The sequence below is a fragment of the Salvelinus fontinalis genome, chromosome 23, assembly GCF_029448725.1.
Source record: "Salvelinus fontinalis isolate EN_2023a chromosome 23, ASM2944872v1, whole genome shotgun sequence".
NCBI lineage: Eukaryota > Metazoa > Chordata > Actinopteri > Salmoniformes > Salmonidae > Salvelinus > Salvelinus fontinalis.
This window is the reverse complement of record NC_074687.1, coordinates 34,765,424-34,785,722: the sequence shown is the minus strand read 5'-3', so window position 1 is coordinate 34,785,722 and position 20,299 is coordinate 34,765,424. Positions and strand designations below refer to the sequence as shown.

The 20,299-nt window shown below is 44.4% G+C and overlaps 1 protein-coding gene across 5 annotated transcripts in view; it reads right to left on the bottom strand.

Annotated features, from left to right (window-relative positions):
• Positions 1–395: 395 nt before the first annotated feature.
• LOC129821191 (zinc finger E-box-binding homeobox 2-like) overlaps positions 396–20,299 on the bottom strand; it is a 52,558-nt gene continuing 32,654 nt past the window's right edge. For 4 of the 5 annotated variants that reach the window (XM_055878556.1, XM_055878557.1, XM_055878558.1 and 1 more), the window contains 8 exons: positions 14,021–14,296; positions 11,124–11,192; positions 9,802–9,999; positions 9,302–9,516; positions 7,238–7,346; positions 4,846–6,878; positions 4,243–4,420; positions 396–2,495 (listed from right to left, as the gene is read on the bottom strand). In XM_055878556.1, coding sequence (XP_055734531.1) covers positions 1,912–2,495; positions 4,243–4,420; positions 4,846–6,878; positions 7,238–7,346; positions 9,302–9,516; positions 9,802–9,999; positions 11,124–11,192; positions 14,021–14,296 — 3,662 coding nt within the window. In that variant the 3' untranslated portion in view covers positions 396–1,911. The remainder of the gene's footprint in view (positions 2,496–4,242; positions 4,421–4,845; positions 6,879–7,237; positions 7,347–9,301; positions 9,517–9,801; positions 10,000–11,123; positions 11,193–14,020; positions 14,297–20,299) is intronic. The other variant, XM_055878561.1, reaches the window with a different exon arrangement.

Below are 20,299 nucleotides of genomic sequence, written 5' to 3'. Positions count from 1 at the left end.
TGTACTAATGAGTTTATGTTAATTAGGAACTTTCCCTGAGTAGAACATGAAACTAAAGCTTGGAAAATGTCTACAGTACTTTTGAAAATGTTTCCCTTTAAAAGTGTTAGTACATGTTTATTGAATGTTCTATTATATTGGCATGTTCAAATTCAATTATTATTAAATTGTAAAGTTAAACAAAAACACAACACAGTAACGCTTCCTACTTTCACATGCTAAGATAGAAAGTTTCCATACGCTGAACTGTGACATTTCACAATTTCATGTGCTGTCTAGTTAGGACATTGGAAAACAACCAATAATCTAGACAATAATTTTAATAAACATGAGACTTCTATACTCCACATACACATGATCACTGTGAGATTGTTAATAAATAGAAGTAGTTCAAGTACAAGAAGAATAACACAGCTTTATTAAAATTTTATTTGGCTACATTTATTCGAGCATGGTCATTTCCAAGAGAAATTAAAAATTCAATAATACTTCAGACATTTCAGGAATTTTTCATTATCAACAGTCCCTCTATCTTCATCTCTTTACCTGGATGAATAAAGTGGATTTTTATTGTCAAAAAATACAGTGTTTTCACAATATTGTATCAAAAGTTCCCCAAATTTTGTATTTCCAGTAGTTGAAAGGAAATAAAACAATGAGAACAAAATTTCAAATTTTAACAATTCATGTTTTTCCAAATACCATAGAATGCTCTCTATTTATAATTTGCTCCAATAGTCAATGACAGAATCCTTTACTAAAATATATCTATTTTTTGAGGAACTATAATACTGTACACTACAGTATGAAATAAATAAAATTAGGAAATATAAAATGAGTCACATAAATAAAATGGTAATTTTAAAATAAAAACGAAATGTAATTTATGCTTGGAAAAAAAATCAACAAAAAGTAATACTGACAAAAGGTCATGAAAAAAATACAGAAAATTGCACAAACATAAGTAAACTAATGAACTGCTGTCTCAATCTATGCTAATACTGACATAGGTACTTGGAAAACAAGGTGAAATATTTATTTAATACTGAAGCCAGAGCAAAGATAACACAAATCAACTCTGATTTACACTGTACAAGGATGGCACTTGCAGAAACGCACAGGTGAAAAGGTTTGCATATAAGGCTTTCTGTTGAGAAAATAAAACATACAAAGGCTCTGTCTTACGCACAGAGCCCTCCATATTTCATTGTTCTCTCCTTCATTCTGTCACTCCCTTCCGGTCCAATTTAAGACTCACAACATATCAAATTCACACAGGTTTAAAGTTTCCTTCACATAAAGAAATTTGTGAGGCCCAAAATTGTGTGGTTAGTTTGCCTGGCAAAAAGGATGGTAGAACCAAGGACATCACAGTAAGTGGTAGACAAAGTACAACACTGACGGACTGCTACCGAGTCTTCAAGCACGGTATAAATATACATAGGCTTTTTTTTTCAAAAAATGTTTTTGTAGTGATTAAAGGGGCAGAGTGCAATTTCCTAGTTTGGGGTTTTAACACAATGAAACACAAGGGTTAAGAACATTATAGCACCACACAGCTTTTAGGCCTTATTTAATACTGTACATTAAAAACAGCTTCATTTCATTTTTCATTATAATGATAATCATTATTACTTCATTTTTTTTGCATAATGTGGATTCTTAAACAATCCCACCCAGCTTGTCGTCACAACTCTGATGTTGGCAGTCACCACATTGCATGAGTCCATCATTATGAGCTTCTGAGAAGCTAGAGGCAAGCGCTCGCGCTTGCTTGACTGAGCCACCGCAGTGCCTATCTGAAAACAAAGCAAGTTTCATGTTTGTTGGAAGAATGGAAAAAGGAAATGAAACAACCCAACATAACAAATATTTGCTGAAAGCTTTTTTTCAAATGACTGCAGTATTGACTTAATCTGCTTCCTCCTGGTCCGACTTGGTGTCTGTTTTCCCTTCTCTTGAACTCTCATCCATTGAATGCTCCGCATCTTTTCCCTCATCATTCCTCGCCGTGTCCATCCTGCTGTCATCCTCTTCCTCGTCCTCTCCTTCCCTGAAAGTTCCCGTCTCTCGCCTGTCTGTCACCTTCTCATACGTCTCGTCCACTTCCCTCTCTCCTCGTCCTCCTCTCATCCCTCCTTCAGTGCCGTCCCTCAGAATGGTGCCACCCCCATCCTCCGGCTGGTCCTCTGGGTCAGAGTAGCCCAGCGGCCCCAGACCCTGCAGGTAGGCCCTCCTCATCAGCAACTCTGTGGGCTCCAGGGGGCCCTTATCCCGGGCCTCCCTTTCAGCCGCCTCCCTTTCCTCTGCCTCCCTCTTGCAGTAGGAGTACCGGTGGTTCATGTGCTGGGAGTAGGAGCCTGAGTGAGAGAAGCGCTTGCCACACTTGTCGCATTGGTATGGCTTTTCACCCGAGTGCAGACGCGAGTGCTCGATGAGGTGGTGCTTATGTTTGAAGGCCTTCTTACAGATCGTGCACTGGTGTGGTCGCTTTCCTGCGGAGACACAGGGGACAGGGGAGAGAAAGTGTTACTACGGTGTTACTGCGCTCCCCTTCTCTAGAAACACAGAACAGTACAAAAGGAAGATAAATGGTTATTCAGGAGAACAGACATACAGTAGACATGCAATATTAGAGTGACTTTGATCTGACTTTGGCACAGAATGTATTGATCATGTTAAGTGCATCTTGAGTGTAAAAGCATTTATATCATATATCAGGATTTCTTCATTCCCTCCCATCATGGTGAAAATAATTAACACAAGAAAATAATGATAGGAATGAGTAATGTTGTGATTGTACAAATAAACTCAAGTACATTTCTCAAATACATTTCTGAAAACAAAATAAAAGAAAGTGTTGAAAGTAACCTTACATTTATGGTTGACCACCTAACCTTAGAGATATTTTCAGTTGCTGCTAGATAACACTGGGGGGAGGCAGGTGGAAATAAGAACCCAAACACTCTATGATTGGGTCGTCTGTGACTGCGGCGGGGCCAGTGAGCAGCGAGCTAAGCCAGTGAGCTCAGATGTTTAGAACACCAAGCAAGGTGAAACTGAAGCAGCCTGGCACCAGTGACAGAGTGTGTTGTCATGACATCATTGGTCCAGATTAAAATGACTAGGATTAGGCATCCTTCGCGTGATAGTGTGATGGTTATATTTGTAGGAGGAGTAACTTCACACCCCTTCGCTCCCCTCCCCTCCCGTTCCCCACACCATGCAGCTCCTCGCATTAAAGGTTCACTACTACTCAGTGGCGCTACCGGAAATATATTCCCTTCCATCTGACTTCTATTAGACAAGATGGGCCTCTCTAATGCCAGTTCAATCGGCCCATATAATAGCACCCTTCTAAAGCTCACATCCCACGCACACATGCACAAACACCTCCCATCCTACGAATGCCAATACACATACAGTACACACATGCGAGCGGCCACACAACGGAATGCACGCACACACACAGGCAATTCCTAGCCACAAATAGCCTTGGAATGTCTGCAACATCTTCCATAGTTGGCATTCTTGAAGTGCCCCCCCTCCTCGCCCTCCCCACCACCCTCACAGTGTGGCAAAAATAGACGAGACAGCGAATTCCTCATGGAGCATTCCTGCACAGAGTGACAGGAGGTGATGCAACCTGATGAAAGAGAGGAGTCCCCAGGAGGAGAGGTCACATCTTTGAAGATCCTTTCAAAAAGAACCAGAAATGCCATACAGGAAAGCCTTCTATACGACCTGGCATTCTGTTAAATACCACCAGGGTCAACGTAGTCATTCTTTTCCCTGTCACTGAAGGCACTGTGTATGTACTGTATGAACTTTAAAAAGACAGTCCCTCTTGAAGCGGCAAGTTTGTTTCCAAAATGGCCACTGGTCCTGTTAACTTCTGGAGAATGTCTGGAGCAATAAATGCAATGAAGCTTATGTCTACTTTACTGAACGTTTATGTAACCTCTGTCATACCAAAACATGTCACTATTACCCACCCCTGTCAAAAAGAAAGGAACATGTTAGGTCATGGATCTGAACACATTCAACATAAAAATATGTGAAAGACAAGAGAGAAAATAAGAACTGAGATGGGAGAAAAAGCTATGTGATCAAGAACGAGAAAAGATAATCAAAAAAGATAATCAAAAAGATAGCTTTCAAAAGACACAAAACATGGAGGGGGTGGGCACAAAGGCGAAGAGGGGGGGTGGGGTAAAAAAGAAGTGTCCAAATGTTATATACCTGTGTGCTCATATTTGTGTCTTAGGAGGGAACTGGTCTTCTGGAATGTTTTGTCGCACAAGTCACACGCGTACATACCACTTTCTGTCTTTTTAATCTTCTTCCGGGAGAGGAGCGATTCGTCTGTCAGGTCCTCCAAGCCTGACAGATAGTCCACAGTGCCGTCCAGTAGCTCCCCCTATGAGATGAGTGAGGCAGATTTTTCAATTATTTGTAAGTAATCCACACCTGTCACCTAAACATAGACACCTTCTGCTCTGAGTTTGATCCCAAGTCTGGACAGGGCTTAGCCGTCGATCAGTGCAACCTGTGTAAGACCCTTCTTACTGCCCAGGAGAGGAGACATAAAAAGGGGAACATATGGGCTTTTTAAATCTGTGTTGTGGATTTTACGTGTGTAGTGTAAGTATTAACAAAACAGACAAAACACTATTTTACAGGAAAAAATGACATTACAAAAATTTAAAATATTTTATTTGTTTTGTGTTGAGTGTAACTATATCCATTATACACTCATTTAAAAGGGCAAAATGTTTATTGCAAACCTCTTACTAAAAATGTACTTTAGTGAATGGATCTAAAACCACAAAAAGGCTTGCTTACCTGGAAACCTGGTTTCCGTTGGTACTTCCTCGACCTGTGTTGCATTTCAGCAAATGTGGCTGCCCCAGCATAAGTGTAGGCCATGTGGGGCAGAAAGCTCATTGGATCCAGCCCTGGGTATGGCCTCAGGCCTGGGATGCTGGCCTGGGCCTGCATGAAGCTATGCGGGGGGAACGCTCCATGTGGGGGCAGAGGTGTGTACATGTGACCACCACCGAAGGGGTTGATGCCAAAGATGGGGCTGGCACTCTTTTCCATCTGGTGGCCGCTGTTCCCTCCGTTGTCTCTCCCTGAGCCCAGGAACTCTTTTTTGATGTGGGCCAAGTCCATGGGCTCAGTCCCCTGCTCCCGGTTGGATTGGTGGTGGTCACCATTGCGGTCTGAGACATAGCCGTTTGGTTTGGACCTCTTTTCTCCCAGTGAGATGCTGTTGCTCATCATGTGTTTTGGTAGAGAAAGGTCCAATGGTGCGTCCCCCCCATGGCCATCCCCTTCAGAGGCCAGGCTGTTTGGAGTGTACGAGCTGCTCTGGGAGTTTTTAGAAGAAGTGGAGGAGAGATTAAGAGGAGATGACGTGCTGCTCCTAAGGTGGTCCAAGGTCTCTAGTGGTTTGTCACCCATCTGCCTGTTGGCTGTAAACTGGTTGGCCTTAAAATGTCTGTGGGGAGTGTCACGGTCACCATTGGTGTTGCCGCTGTGTAAATCCGCAAGTGCCATAATGCGATCCACGTGTTGCGCCATGGACATCGGTGACCTGGCCAGGCCGTGGTGGTTGCGCTCCTCTGCACTGCTCCGGTCTGGCGGTGGCGACCGCTTCCTGGAGTTAGCATTACCGTTGTTGTGTTGTTGTTGTTGCTGCTGATTCTTCCACTGGGAGAACCACTCCTTGACAAACTCCTGTGGGAGGCCGACTGCGATGGAGATCTTCAGCAGCTCCTCTGAGTTGGGCTCCATGTTCATGGCGAAGTAGGCCTTGAGCACTGACACGTGGTCCTTGAAAGGGTTGACGGGGCTGGTGGCGCCCCTCTCTGACAGAGAGGATTGCAGAGCGGCCTGCTGCTCTGAGGGGAACACCCCCCTGCGGCTGGGAGGCACGCCCTCACTGGGCTGGAGGTGGTTGATCTCCTCGTTCTTCTTACACAGATAGCGCTCATGCTGGTGCAGTGGGATGGGCCCTGGGAAGGTCTCCTTGCAGAACTGGCAGGAGAAAGGCAGGAATGGAACCTGGTGGCTCTCGTGGTGCGACTTCTCCTCAGGATCCATCGAGTGGTTTAGCCTTTCCTTCTTGATGTCCATGTTGATCTGCCTTTTGGAGTCGTCGATCAGGCTCTTGGCCTCGTTCACCTTCTCCAGAGTGTAGTCGATGATGCTTTTGGTGGGGCTGCCATGGCCCACCACCTGGAAGCCAGCACGCGGGGAGGACAAAGCCAGCTTCTGCTCCTCCATCTGGGCCCCCAGCTCCTTCATATAGGCCCTGAGCTTGGAAATCTCCTCCGGGTTCCCATCCATCTTCTGCCTGCACACAGTGTTGTCCACGATCTGGAGGACCTTCTGCACCTCGCTCAGGTTGTTTCCCAGGGAACCGTAGCCCAGCAGGGGCAGGTCCAAGCCCATCCCACTCAGGTGCTGCAGGGGACTCTGGGAGGAGCTGTGGATCCCCAGGGGGCTGCCTCCTCGGCCGGCTCCGTTCATATAGCCCCCTGGCCCTCCGACGCCATACTGAGAGGCCATCAGTAGCCTGTAGTCATTGAAGTCCATGGGCTCTGCCTTGATGTCCAGGTGGCTTTGCTGGTCTTGGGGGCCCATGGGGCGGCCGTTCTCCAGCTTGTGGCGGAGCTGGGCCAGGGCGGGGCTTCCCGGAGAGGAGGCGGTGGAGTTAGGGGAGGAGCCAGCCTTGGTGTTACCTCCTCCGTTGCGTACTCGTCCGTTGACAGAGATCAGACCGATGCACTTCTTGCTGCTGATGTGGGAGCTGTAGGAGCCGGAGTGGGAGAAGCGCTTCTTGCAGTTGGAACACTCATATGGTTTCTCCCCTGTAAACGGGAAACAACGACATGTATTTCAAGTTACTTCATTTTGAATACTTGAATTTGGCTGGTAGTGAAATAGCTGAAGATTTCTTTCAGTGTGAAAATGAGAATTTCTATTTCTATTCAACTCTCATTTTCTTGAGCTATGGCCTCATCCATATGGCTGAATTAGTCAGTTATGAAACAGGTCTGAAACAGTGAGCTATTATAAAACAGAATGACTCATTTACTGACAGAGGCCAAAAAGGAACATTATCAATTTTAATTTTATGGCATAAGCCCTCTCAGTCATCTAGCTACAGTCACATGAATACATTTAAAAATGGTGGGTTAAAGCCAGCTTGACTCGGCTTAGTACCTACCGCTGTGAATGCGGAGATGCTCCTTCAAATGATGCTTGTATTTGAAGGCTTTTCCACACTCGGTGCATTTGAACTTGCGGTTGCCGGCCCCTTCATTCAGAAGCTGGGGCTGTGGAGGAGATAGAAAGGGGAGTTTTAACATCAGTGCCACCTAAACGTGGTGTGTAAGAGTGGGAGGTCACAAATGAACAAGGCACTAGGGAAGATTTCATGGTAGCTAGTCTTGAGAAGGAATGTAATGAGTTTGTCATAGCTTCAACGGTAGGCTACTTTGCAACACAATAACACTCCCTCACACAAGTTAACTAGCCTATATCTAACAGTTTTTTTTTTTGGGGGGGGGGGTTACATCCTAAATATCGTAAACAAAATGATGAAGCACACAAGCAACTCTCATCGATTTCGAGAATACAGTGTGGGTTGAGTTTTTGTGTTCTGTTCAAAGGTAACTGTTTAGTGTAGGTGCATTTCCTGCATTTGAAATTCAAATGAGTGCAGATAACAAACAAAACAATGTCTAGGGAGATGAAGCCCCCACAAAGAACTTCATGAGCATGATGTGGGAGGTATACATTGTTACATTTTCAATACCAAAAAATCCCTTTTCGCTAATGCTTGCTGAGGAGTCTATATACCGGTAGGTGCGAAAGTGTGTGTGTGTGATTGTGTATGGAGTTAAGACATTCCTAAGGCAGGTGACATTTTAGGTTAGGGCATGTGATTAGGGTTAGCCTACTGAATGTGGCTTGAAGGGGACTACTTTGTGAAAAAGCTATCCGAAAAATTGGGCCAATGAACGATGTGGAACCTGCCATCATAACCAAATGTGTGAACAATTAACCCACGATAAACATGTGCTCTAGGCACACCGAAGATAAGCAAAGTAGCACAATTCACACATTTACACCAATAGCACTCAGTATCACTCAAATCAAAATCCCTCCACAGTCCGGTGCACTAAGGTAATCATAATGACCTTCCATAAGATCCTTTATTTAACTATTTTAACTGGAGAGGAAGTACAAAAATAAACAAACACTTAGTCATTTGAGGATTATGATACTCCAGATCACTGGGGAAGAGACCATCTGCTCCTATTTAAGTCAGTCTGGAGGGGGAAAGGGGGAGTCAGGTGAAGGGGTGGAGGCAGTAGAATGGGGGTGCTGCTTCACTGCTTTTGTCACAGTGGGCTCAGGGCAAATTTAAGGTTTGAATCTGACGTGCTTAATTCAGGAAATCTTATTATAATTACAGTATAATTGGAAAATTGAATGATTCCACTGCTTATTTGCATGGTCCGTTATGAGACAGTTGTAGACTCAGTTATAGGACAGAAAAAATGTCTACACTTTTGGTTTTTGGTCTTAATGTTCACAATGGCTGGTTGTAAATGGTTGTGCTTGTACTGATTCCCTGGTTGTACTTACACAATAGGTACATTTTAGATGCTACACTCAACGAAAGCACTTCTTATCGCTGTTTATTAAACCATAGGAAATTGTTCATATCTCTAGCACTATCTTTACGAGTGCTAATTTCTAATCAAATCTGTTCCAGTTCCAGCAACAGCTGATGCAAAAAGTCAGATGGCCTGAGGAAGGCAATATGCTAGCACATCCCACGCATGCCTCACTGTAGGCGGAAGCTTGGGGGAGCACAACAAAATGCAGCTGCGAACAAGCAGTGCGGGGTCTGATTTTTTAAAAGAACAAGAGCTCAAAAGTAACTTGTTGTAATGTGAGAGGAGTAGAGGACGATCGGAAGAGGAAATTAGAATAATCATTCACTCAAGAGAATAGGATTCTCGATGCAGAAGACAAGTGCATGCAGCAACCATGAGGAAGACATTAAAGCCCTTGCAATTAACAACAATCTTAGATGGGGGGGGGAAAGAGTGAAGGGCAATGAGCTCAAATGATACTGTGTTTCACACAGAGCACTGACCGACCAACCAAATGACACAACCGAATGTGTGAAGGAGATCAGTTGAGGAAAGAAAAGGGGATGAGAAGGAGGGGAAGAAAAAGAGAAAACGATCATCCCCTGTCTGTCTGCCAGTCTTACCTGATCTCTCCCTGGCTTGTGCGTGGCCATATGCCTCTCCAGCTGTGTGCGGTGAGAGAAGGTCTCACTGCACAGGGGGCAGGGCACGCTCTCCTCGTTCTTCTCATGGCGGTACTTGATGTGCTCCTTGAGCGATGTCAGCCGCTTGTAGCCCCGGTCGCAGTAAGGGCAGGTCAACAGTTGGGCGAAAGCATCTGGAGTCCCAGGTGGCAGGTCTGTGTAGAAGAAAAGGGGAGGAAGAGGAGGAGGAGGGCTCATAAGGTCAGCTAATAGACACTGATGGGCAGCATGCCAAGGTTGTAAACGGAGGAAGTGTAGCAAGCTACATAATTATCTCCGCTTCACAAAGCCTCAGTCGCCAACAGCTTACACTTAAACACACACTACCCATAAAAGTCACTCAGTAACACTATTGGGGACAAAGTCATAAAAGTGGTAGACCTATAATGCTATAATAGTCCTGGATTTACTGTAGGGCTATTTATTTTCTGGATTCTTACCGTTTTCGTTTTCGTCTTGCCCAACGGCCTCGGGAGTTCCGAGTCGTGTCACTTCCTCTGGGGCTTCTGGGTAAATTATGGCAGTGTCTCCACGCTGCAGGTACTCAGCGATGCTGGCCGAGTGGCTGTCACTCTCCTCCAGTTTATTACGCTTAGTGAAGTACTCGTCAAGCTCCGACACCCCATCCATACTCTTCACTGTGTAAGACAAGGAGGAGGAGGAGAAGGGCATGTAGAGAAGAAGAGAAATGGAGACAAATAAAAATATTTGTCAGTCTCATTCGTCCTTCCCCCAACTTGAGAGATGTGCTGCAAAGCTACAGTTTATTGGCCACACAGGAAACAGACTGGTCTCTAAATGTGATGAACTGAGGGAAGAAAGCACTAAGCCACTACTTAGAGGGGAGTATACATTTAAGTTACCGTTAATGCTGTCATGTAATGGCTTCTACAAAGAAAAATCAGAGACAATTCCATCATTAAGTGATGTTCACAACCCATCTTAAATGGTGGAAAAAAAGCTTTTAAACATTTTAACTTAAATATGTCCTAGTATAACGGGTAATTGGTTTAAGTTGCAATTAGATTTGCTGGGTTTACAGATCTCACTTAGAATTCTCTCTCTACATAATTTAAAGCAGAGATTTGATTATAAGTAAGATAATGTAGGGTTACATCTACTTAACAGTCAGTGTAGGCATAATGGTATATCAGGTATCTAATGCATTCATCAGCTGATTTAACAAATCAGAGCAGTTACTGTAATGTGGCTACCTTTATGTCTTTGGATTATTACTGTTTGCTATTGGCTTGTGAGTTATACGCTGCTGTGTATATTTTTCATTGAACTGTTAACAATATCCTTAAAACAAAGGACACCAAACTGTCGCCAAGAGGCCTGGATCCCTTGTAGTCACTCTAGGCAAGGTTTTGTTGATAATACGCTCAATTGCAAAGACCTTGTGACTCACTGCAAGGACAAACTAGCATTTTATTTTCTGCTTGTAACCAATTTGAAAGTACATGAACCAAACAAATGAGATTTAGGTCAAAACTCAATTTTGCAGCAAGATGTGATTTGCGCTGCACTCTCACTCAACCTAAAACTGCTTTGCTTTCCCTCTTGCGTTGCTGCACATGGAGGGATATTATCTTGCATGGCTGTTGACTGTGTGTGTTTCCTATTAGGTATAAATCACCTGCTGCACAGGGATATTATAATCAAGTCTCTTCCTAGTGTCTTGCTGCTGAGGATTTAATGCTGGAATGGGGAGTTATAGTAAACATGGTGGTACAGTTAAGAGGGTGAGAGTGGAACTCACCTGTACCATTTCCTACAGAGTGAAGAGACCCCTCTGGCCCCAAGGATTCATATTCCTCCTTCCTTTCATCTGTGAAGGAAAGGAGAAATGCGTTTAAAATCGGACAATCAACTGTGGCTAACACAGCTCTCAATAAACTCAACACTCGAGGCAAAGTCAACTGGGAATGTGCATGCTACATGCTACCCTGACAATACCGTTAACAAGTACCTCTTTCCATTCAGCCCCAGCTCATAATATGAATGTATTTTCCAGATAATGAAGGACAGGCAGGCGAGGGGTGTACATATACTGTGCCTATTGTGTTTGTTTCTCCTGGCCCCAGTCATGTGACTCCTCAACAGGAGTCACAAGTATCATAAGCTTCCCCTTCAGAAGAGGGATATACAACACCCCTGCCTGTGGCAATAGAGGATGGGGAAGAAAACAAGAGCACAGTCTCCTTTTCTCCCCCCTCTCCCCTCTTCATTGCAGCAGGTTACTTTTCAAAACTTCCTTCCTCATGAGCAATGAGTGTCAAACAGGAACCTGATTCTGTGCTTTTTATAACAAAATAGTCTTGCTATGAGTCAAAGGAGTCACAAGGTACTGTACACGATTTATATCATACATTTATAGTCGAATTACACATTTTGTGGCCCACATGAGTAAAAGGAAGGTTGAAGGTACAATGCATGGAAATCAGTTTTCCTTAATTAATTCATAAATAATGCAGATTAAAACTATTTTCTTTCTCATAGTTCCAAGACTATGAATCCATGTAAATAAGAAGCGAGGTCTCACCCTTCTCCCTACCACTTAAGTTTCCCCCTGCACCACACAGATAAAGTGGTGGCACTGCACGCTTCAGAAAATAACTGCAAAAATGCTGCCTTTTCTGATGGGGAAAGCATTGTTGCTTCCCTTAGCCTCAACTTTTGGTTCATTGGGAAGAGAATCATTGCCAGACTTTTTAGAATGAGTTTCATTCAGCCAACATGGGGCTTTTTGTGGGTTCCAGGCCTCAGAGTAAGGACAAAGGCATGTGAGTCACGCCCTGTGCCACTGTCGTAGAATTTAGACACTGTACTCAAGTGTCATTCTATTTTCAGTAGGCCCCTCCTTCACTACACTTACAGTACACTTGCACTGAATATGAAATCTCAAATATAAAATGGAGGCTCATTGTGTTTTCAGTAGTCTTTTTTTCCTAGAGAGGCAGAGGCAAGATGGCGGTTAAAGTAAATTAGCATTTCAGTTCTGTTTTTGGTAATTCTGTTTCGACCCTGTGCATTCTCGATGTGACTCAAACCTCCACAGTTCAAGACTGCTTCTTCTTTTCAGTACCGTGAAGTGACACCCGAGTCTTTTACATCTGTTGCCTGAGTGAAATTGATATGAAAAATATGTGAGTTGTCTATCTTTCGTCAGTTTACCTATAAATGTAAAATACCAGCTCAATGAAAATCATCCACCAGTTTAGCATTAGCTATAACAGACTGTAGCAGATGTGCTAATCTGACATTGATTACTTTTACAGCTTTCTCATGATGGCCATGATAATGATAACATCTATGCTCTCCGCATCAAGGCTCTTTTCATTTACATTTAGTTTTGGACCGCGTTCAAAATCCAAAACTTCTTCCTAGTACTTTCTATTTCCCAGTTCAGCGGGGCAGCGCGCCACCAAGTCATTACCAGAGACGGATAGCCGACGCAGGTCCGTTTTTTAAAACTGGGCGTCTTACATGAGTTCACTCTGCACTCTGTATCTGTCAGGTGGCACTAGAATGGTGGGCCTATTATGCATGTAAATTGCCATCATAAAGCTCCAAATTTAATTTAGGCCTGTTAATGAGTCCTGCAAAAGCCTGGCTCCCTCTTAACGATCCCGTTTGGCTCCTAATTAAAAGTATTTGTCTTTGAGGTCCTGGCGACACCGGTTGTCCTGTCACTGATGCAGATGAGTTGGAGGGGGAGGAGTGGATGGAGAAATATAAAGAGAAAGGGGGAGAAGAGATAGGGAGAGAGGGAGGAAAAGAGAGAAGGGGGGGTTGACAGGTTTCGCATGTGCTACTTGCTCATTGTTGATAGCTCTGCCTGTACAATATAGCAATATGGGGGAGTTAGAGGCTGCGTTGGTCACGGCCCACTAAACTGAGTCTAGTTATAAAGAATTTTATATCAGGTTGTTTTCCTAAATATATACAGGGTTAAAATTATGGGTCAACGAGAATGAAAGGTGGCGCTTCATATGTTAAACTGAAGTATTGTGACATATTCTGCTCTGCCGAGACCTTGAGTACATTGACCTTTTCGGAGTTGACTTTATTCCTATGAAAGTATGTGAAAACAATGAGGAGACAGATGACATGCTTTTACAGAGCCAAGAGAAAGAGAGAAGGAGAGAAAAGAGGGGAGGGAGAACATTGAGAGGACAGACGTGCTACAGGGTGTGAACAGTCATACAGCGATGAGTATGTGTGAGAGGGAGGGTGAGTTGGACACACCTCAGGGAGGGAGGGAGGGAGGGAGGTGGGTTTGCCGACGTGAGCCTGTGAAACAGCTAAAGTGCTGACTGTGCTTCAGCAGCAACACGTCCCACTTGAGTAGAGCACCATGTCATACTCTACAATCTCCTGTCAACCTCACAGGGCCCCGAAAAAGAGGAAAATACACAGTATCGAACAAAGCCACTTCCCAGGCTCAAGCTATTTTAGCAGAAACTGAAAAAGGTGAATAGGTACTGTATTATTATAAGATGTGTAATTGAATAACATCAGTGATATTATTTTAGTGTCTGTCGTTCTGGAGGGGTTGTGCTGATGTTGTTGTGCTGTGTAATTGATTTACAACAGTGAGGTGTGTTGCCTATTCACTGATTTACGTTCTACAGGTATCTTGAGCAGATCACTCACCAGTCCCGTTGAGGTGTCCGTGCGGGTTGTCTGCCAGGCGCCAGGCGTGGTTGTGGCTCTGCCGCCCGTCCCTGCCCTCTGACCCCTCCTCTGCTCCAGCCCTGTAGGACAGCAGGGCGTGGCCCACCCTGGGTGATGCCTCCAGGTTGGGAACGCCGGCCCCAATGGGGCTGCTACCCTCCTCCCCATTGGTTAGACCATTCTCCTCTGAGACCAGAGTCCTGTCATCCTCGTCTGTCTCGGAGCCCGTCTCCACCACATTCTCATAGTTCAGCACTGCAAAACACAAACAAAGAGACGCTGTTAGGTTTCTAAAACAACATCCAACTAACTTGGCTCTAGAGGTAAAGACTAAAGTAGTGGAGGCAAAAGCTGAAAGTCACATTCCTGTGTTGAATAGTTTGGGGAGCTTTTTATACATCCCAGACACTCTAGGGACCAAGTGGAAATGGACAGCTTGTAAATATTACATCCCTGAACTTTGATAAAATGTGGTTGATTTGATTCAGGCTGAACCCAAGGGCCTTCACGCCAACCTATAAATATGTCCACTTCGGTGTTGAAGAAAAATACTCTGAAAAAGGTGCATGAGAAAGACAGGCATAGACCCAAAAGAAAAAAAGGGAGGGGGGGAATAACACAAAAAATGTAAAAGCCATGACATCATGGGAACTAGGCGCAGGAAAGAGGGCCCTCGGGGGTGGAAAATAGAACACAATTTTCAGGTTCATTTTGAGTTCTGTGTATGCCTAATAAAGCAATATTTCGCCAAGCTCTCATGCGCGTTATCTCTGGGGGCCGCTGCCAACTCCAGAAAGCGAGAGGGACGTGGCTAAAAACGATGCGTTTTGAAGTCAATTGCTTGTTTGGGGATATTATTTGGTTCCCCTCGACAGTTTTTCAAACCCATAAACCTTTACATCCTAACGGCATACCATTCCCTCACTCGTCTCTTTTTTCACTTTTCCCCTTTGGGTACATCGAGATTAGGCTTTGCATATCTGTTCATAATATGATCTTTGTCTGACTGTATGGTTCGGCACTTGCCTCCCGGACAACTGCGCAACAGGTGCAAATTAAAAAGAGGAGCCATGGTGGGGTGGGCTGAAATCTGCTGACCTGGGCTGAATACCAAGAGCAGCAGAGGGGGGTGGAGGGCGTGGGACAAAACCCTCTTTAATAAAAGGTGTGACCACAAGGATTTAGGGGGAGTTCAGACAGGGTAATGCCCTCTCTGATCAAAAAAAAGAAAGAAAGAAAGAGAGAGAGACAGAGAGAGAGAAAAGGCTGAAAAGTGAGACGTGAAAACACGTTGTGTGGTCTAGGTATATGTTGTATATAATATGATTTCATTCAACGTCTTAACCTCGCGCTCACTCTCACACACCCTTCCCTCTTTAGTCCCGCTAGACCAGCAACAATAGTGGTTTTGCCTTTTCGCTGAATGAAATATCTGACCCTTTTTAACTCTGAGCTAAGAGCAGTTTGGAACAGACCAGTGAAAAGACCAGCTAGCATCCTGTCCAGTTTATAGAAAGTGTGTTTTCTCTATCAAGACTTGCATGTGTTATTATGCCACAGAAAATAAGTAGGCACATTTACTTTAGGAAATTATATTATTCAACTCATTTCTTCCAGGAAAAAGAGAGAGGAAGTTATATGCCTCACAGTTATAGAATCACTCACCAACTGACAAAGATAAATGTTTTGGTGGAAAAACACGAAGACAACTGTTTGTTTGTTACTTTACTTATGTTGCTCAGATACTTGGCCAGTGTGTGGCTGTTTTGTATCTGTGTTGCGGTAGGCAGACGGAGAAAAGCCAGTGACCTCCCAAACAAAAGCAATTCATGAGACTGTTTGCCTCCTAGGTCACATGGATCTAGTAGTGTGGCAGATGTCACAGAAGGCTGGACTAAAGCTACAGGCTGGGATCTTAGTTTCTCTGTGTCTCCAAATCAATAGTTCTGGTTGGAAATGACTTCAGACACACCACCTGTATGTACAATCTGTCATTAATCTAGATAGCAGTTAGAAAACTGTTTTTCAGTAGGTTTAGTCAGGATAAAGCGAGATATAACAACTCAGAGCCCGGAGAGTGAGTGCGCTTTGTCTCCAGTGACATCTTTGATGGAGCGCCACCCTTCGCTCTGTCTTGCCGCACCTCTATTGTGTGTGGAAGCGCCGCCGTTCCGACCTGCTGATCTCATGGAGATCCATTGTCTCGGCCCGTCACCTCTCCACCGATCGATCCTTTGTGCTCATTCAAGGAGCCCGAGACAAAGCAGGGACAACGCTTGCTATTCTCCTCTGAACGCTCTCTCCCGCTCTCTCTCTCTCTCTCTCTCTCTCTCTCTCTCTCTCTCCCTCTGCTGCTCTCTCTCACTGCTCAACTAAGGTTGTTCCACAAAGACATTAATCTTGACCCTCCCTAGCTGGTTTGGTCATCTCCTCTGGTATATTTTACTCCAGGCAGATTCTCAGTAAGAAGAATGGCCTTTTTTATGTCACTAATGCCTCCAGCTGTTTCAGTGAAGGACTTAATGCCTCCAACTCTAGTCACAAGTTCCAGGCAGGTGGCTTTAAAAAGGTAGGCTATATCGATCACAGTATTTGTCTACAATGGTGCAGGTGGTGCAGGGTAGGAGTACACTTCCTTACCGAGAATCCCTTCTGAGTCTCTCTGAGGAGGATGTAGAATGGTTGGTTTGTTGGTGGATTATCACCATCCGATGCCCAACCCCTTCCACTGTATCTACTTTATATTCAAGAAAATCAACAGTTGAGGTTAGGAGGTGGAGCTTTCTTGCAGTGCAGAGCACCGTTCATATCAAATTATAACAGAATAATACTCTGTCTACATTATATATTACAGTTAACCCCATCATCATTTCAATATAGAACAAATCCACTAAATCCTATGAAACAGACATTCCAGTAACGCAACCCTTAACTACAACAGCAACAAGCAAAAAAATATCTAACTGCCTTAGAATGAGTGTGCCCCTTGAGGTGTGTAAATGCAACTAACAGGTGCATACCATACCTGCCACATATCATATGGATTTCGTAAAACAACGGAACCCACTCCACATCATCGCCTATCCCACAGTGCATCCCCAGGCTCTGCAGAGACCACACCTGCCCTCTCCTCGCATGAGGGAGGCTTCCTTCCACGTCGTCCATTTTAAACCGCCCCACAGTGGAACAGATTAATCAGACAGAGCCATTGCCTGCACGTATGCCATGAGGGGCTAGTATCCACACCCACACAGTCTCTTTCTCTCTCTCTCTCTTTCTCTGTGCAGCTCAATGTAAAAGCCAGTTCCATATTCAAACAAACACACATTGGTGTTTGATATGATAATAAAAAACGACACAGGTTTCAGGTCTACTGCTCGCTCCAGGTGATCCTCTGCTGCGTCCTGTCTCTCTTGTCCACCGCTACGACTGCCTGGGTAATGAGAGATGAGATGGAAGCTACCGGAGAAAAACCTCTCTCTCTGTTCTACCTCTCTCTCTTTTCTCTCTCTCTCTCGCTGCCTGTGAGTGGTGCAGATCACCTGAGCGAACAACTGGAGGGGGAGGGGGAGGTGAGTGAGTAGGTAAGGAAGCACTGCCTGAATGCTGTGGAAATGAGGTCGCTGCCTAGCGGCTACAGACTGGAAGTGGTCCAACATCCATCTAATGATATGCATACACAGACAGGTAGGGGGATTTACACAGGGAGGTGGGGAATAAAGGTGTACTAATGCATTATTTCCTAAACATTTTAGAAAGAAATAGCCTACAGCATGAATTATTTGCCATAATAGTACAAATACTCTGAGGGACATGAAACGAATCAACCAAAGAGTGTGTGTCAATATTTGTGTTGTTGTGTGGGCCTATATAACTGAATGTTTGTGTGTGTGTGTGTGTGTGTGTGTGTGTGTATATGTGCCTGTGCGTGTGTGCATGTGTGTGTGTATTCATGCACTTCTGGGGAGTGCCAGCCAGGAGAGAAGGGGTGGTTCCAGTAGCCTGCCTCTAATTGAATTAAACTCCCATTTATCTACGGGGTCCTGAGCAACAGGCTGGAAAAAAGGAGAGAGAAAAAAAGAGAGAGGGTGCAAGAGAAAGATCTCAGAGTTTTACTCAAGCGCCCAGACGCCCCCCCCCCCCCCCCCCCCCCCCTTTCCAGCCTCTCTCCCTCCCTCCTTTCCACCCTCTCTCCCTCCCTCCCGTTACGGAGCCACCATCTGTGCCCTGCCTGCGCACATGTTACTCCTCTCGACAAATGTTCAAGACCCCCACCGGCCCCACACACTTACACACACACTTTTACACATACATGGCGTACAAACAAAAAGCCAACTAGGATCCCTTTGGATAGCCGACACACAAGACTGGAGGAAGTTAAAGATAGAAAAACCCTCAAAATGGTTCCTTCACATGGTGGCTCAAGACAAGCCAAAGCCTTCAGAAACAAAGGCCAAAACAGACAGAAGTGTGATGTTATCACACTGCAAGGATTACAAGTGAAATACAAAGGACTGACTTTAACCTGATGCTCAACCCATATGATAAAGGACCTTTAGAACAGGTGAAAGAAGAAGCCCTGAGAGGAAAAAGGGGGGTGATAGAGATTGATAATTCTGTAGAGTCATAAACTTGCTCGATTTTTTTTATTTATGGAGTTAATACGGGTCAATTAATATGCAAATCTAGGAGCAGATGCTCGGCAGCTAGCCGCCTCCTGTGTGATTCTGGCTTGTCCATCACTAGCGGTTAGCAATTTTACAAAACAACACACACACACACCACAGAGGCTGTTCACAGAACTAACAACGCTACGGGTTACGAACCTGAACTGAAACCAGTGCCCTTCTGAAACCAGTGCCCCGTGTGGCTCAGTTGGTAGAGCATGGCGCTTGCAACGCCAGGGTTGTGGGTTCGATTCCCACGGGGGGCCAGTACAAAAAATAAATAAATAAATAAATAATAATAATGAAATAAAAAAAAGTATGAATGTATGTACTTGTAAGTCGCTCTGGATAAGAGCGTCTGCTAAATGACTTAAAATGTAAAAATGTAAATATAAAGACAGCCAAAATGTTCATACTCTTTATTCCATTGGCTTTTTGAGCCATTCCTCTCAATGTGGCTATGTTCTGTGATATAATAAACTGCCAAAATAACTGTGCAGATCAATTTAGGCTTTTCATTTTCTCTGTGATGTTGACCTGAATTCACTTAACTAAATGGATTTTGCTCTTGGCTGCAGGTTAGCCATCGATTTTACACTAATTCAATTTTTTGTACGACGACGAGGTGCTCCATATTTTGCATTGATTTCAGCGGAAAATCAAACCAAATAGGATAAATGATCCTTGATTTGAGTACATCCGTATATTAAAGTGAACCTGGACTCTATCTATCTATATTGTGCCTTGCTACTTGTTCTTGTACCGAGGCCAATTGTGATTTTCACCTTTGTAGACTGTGTGGTGCAGATGGCCACAGAAGGGGCCATTAGGACATTAGGAGGGTTTTTAAACCACGTTCCACAATCAGGAAGACAGGTTGCTCATCAAATATTCAGGCAGGAGGAAGGAGGAGTGGTATTTCTGCCTAATATGAGTGCCCTGCTGTCAGAGTAGCAAGTCAAGACAAAATAACACACTTAATAATCATAGCTCCACTCTGCTATGAATTTAGCTAGTCTTGTTTGTGCAAAGTATAAATCTCACAGAGTCTCGTAAATATTGAGGAGCTGTTTAATTTAGCATAACCTATTTGGTATGTTGGCGCTGGGGTTAAATCCTAAAAGCAATATTTTTCCACAAACCCTGGAAATGACAGAGAGCAGAGATGGCTTCTCTCTCATGTTCTTTCGTTAGACTGTATCATTTTTATTCCCCTTATGAGTTGTCTATGAAGCCTAATTGTTCCCTCACACACTGTCCCAACCTCTCCCTTTACACACACACACACACACACACACACACACACACACACACACACACACACACACACACACACACACACACACACACACACACACACACACACACACACACACACACACACACACACACACACACACACACACACACACACACACACACACACAAGCATACACACACACAGGAAGCTGGTGACAGCAACAATGCATGTCTAACTATGTGTTGCAGGTTGTGGTGACGGTCTGTGCCAGGTTCCTTCTGCTGCCTGTTCCAGCCCTTCCAGCCCTTCCAGCCCTCCACCACCTGCCTCAGTATCCTGTCGCTGCATGGA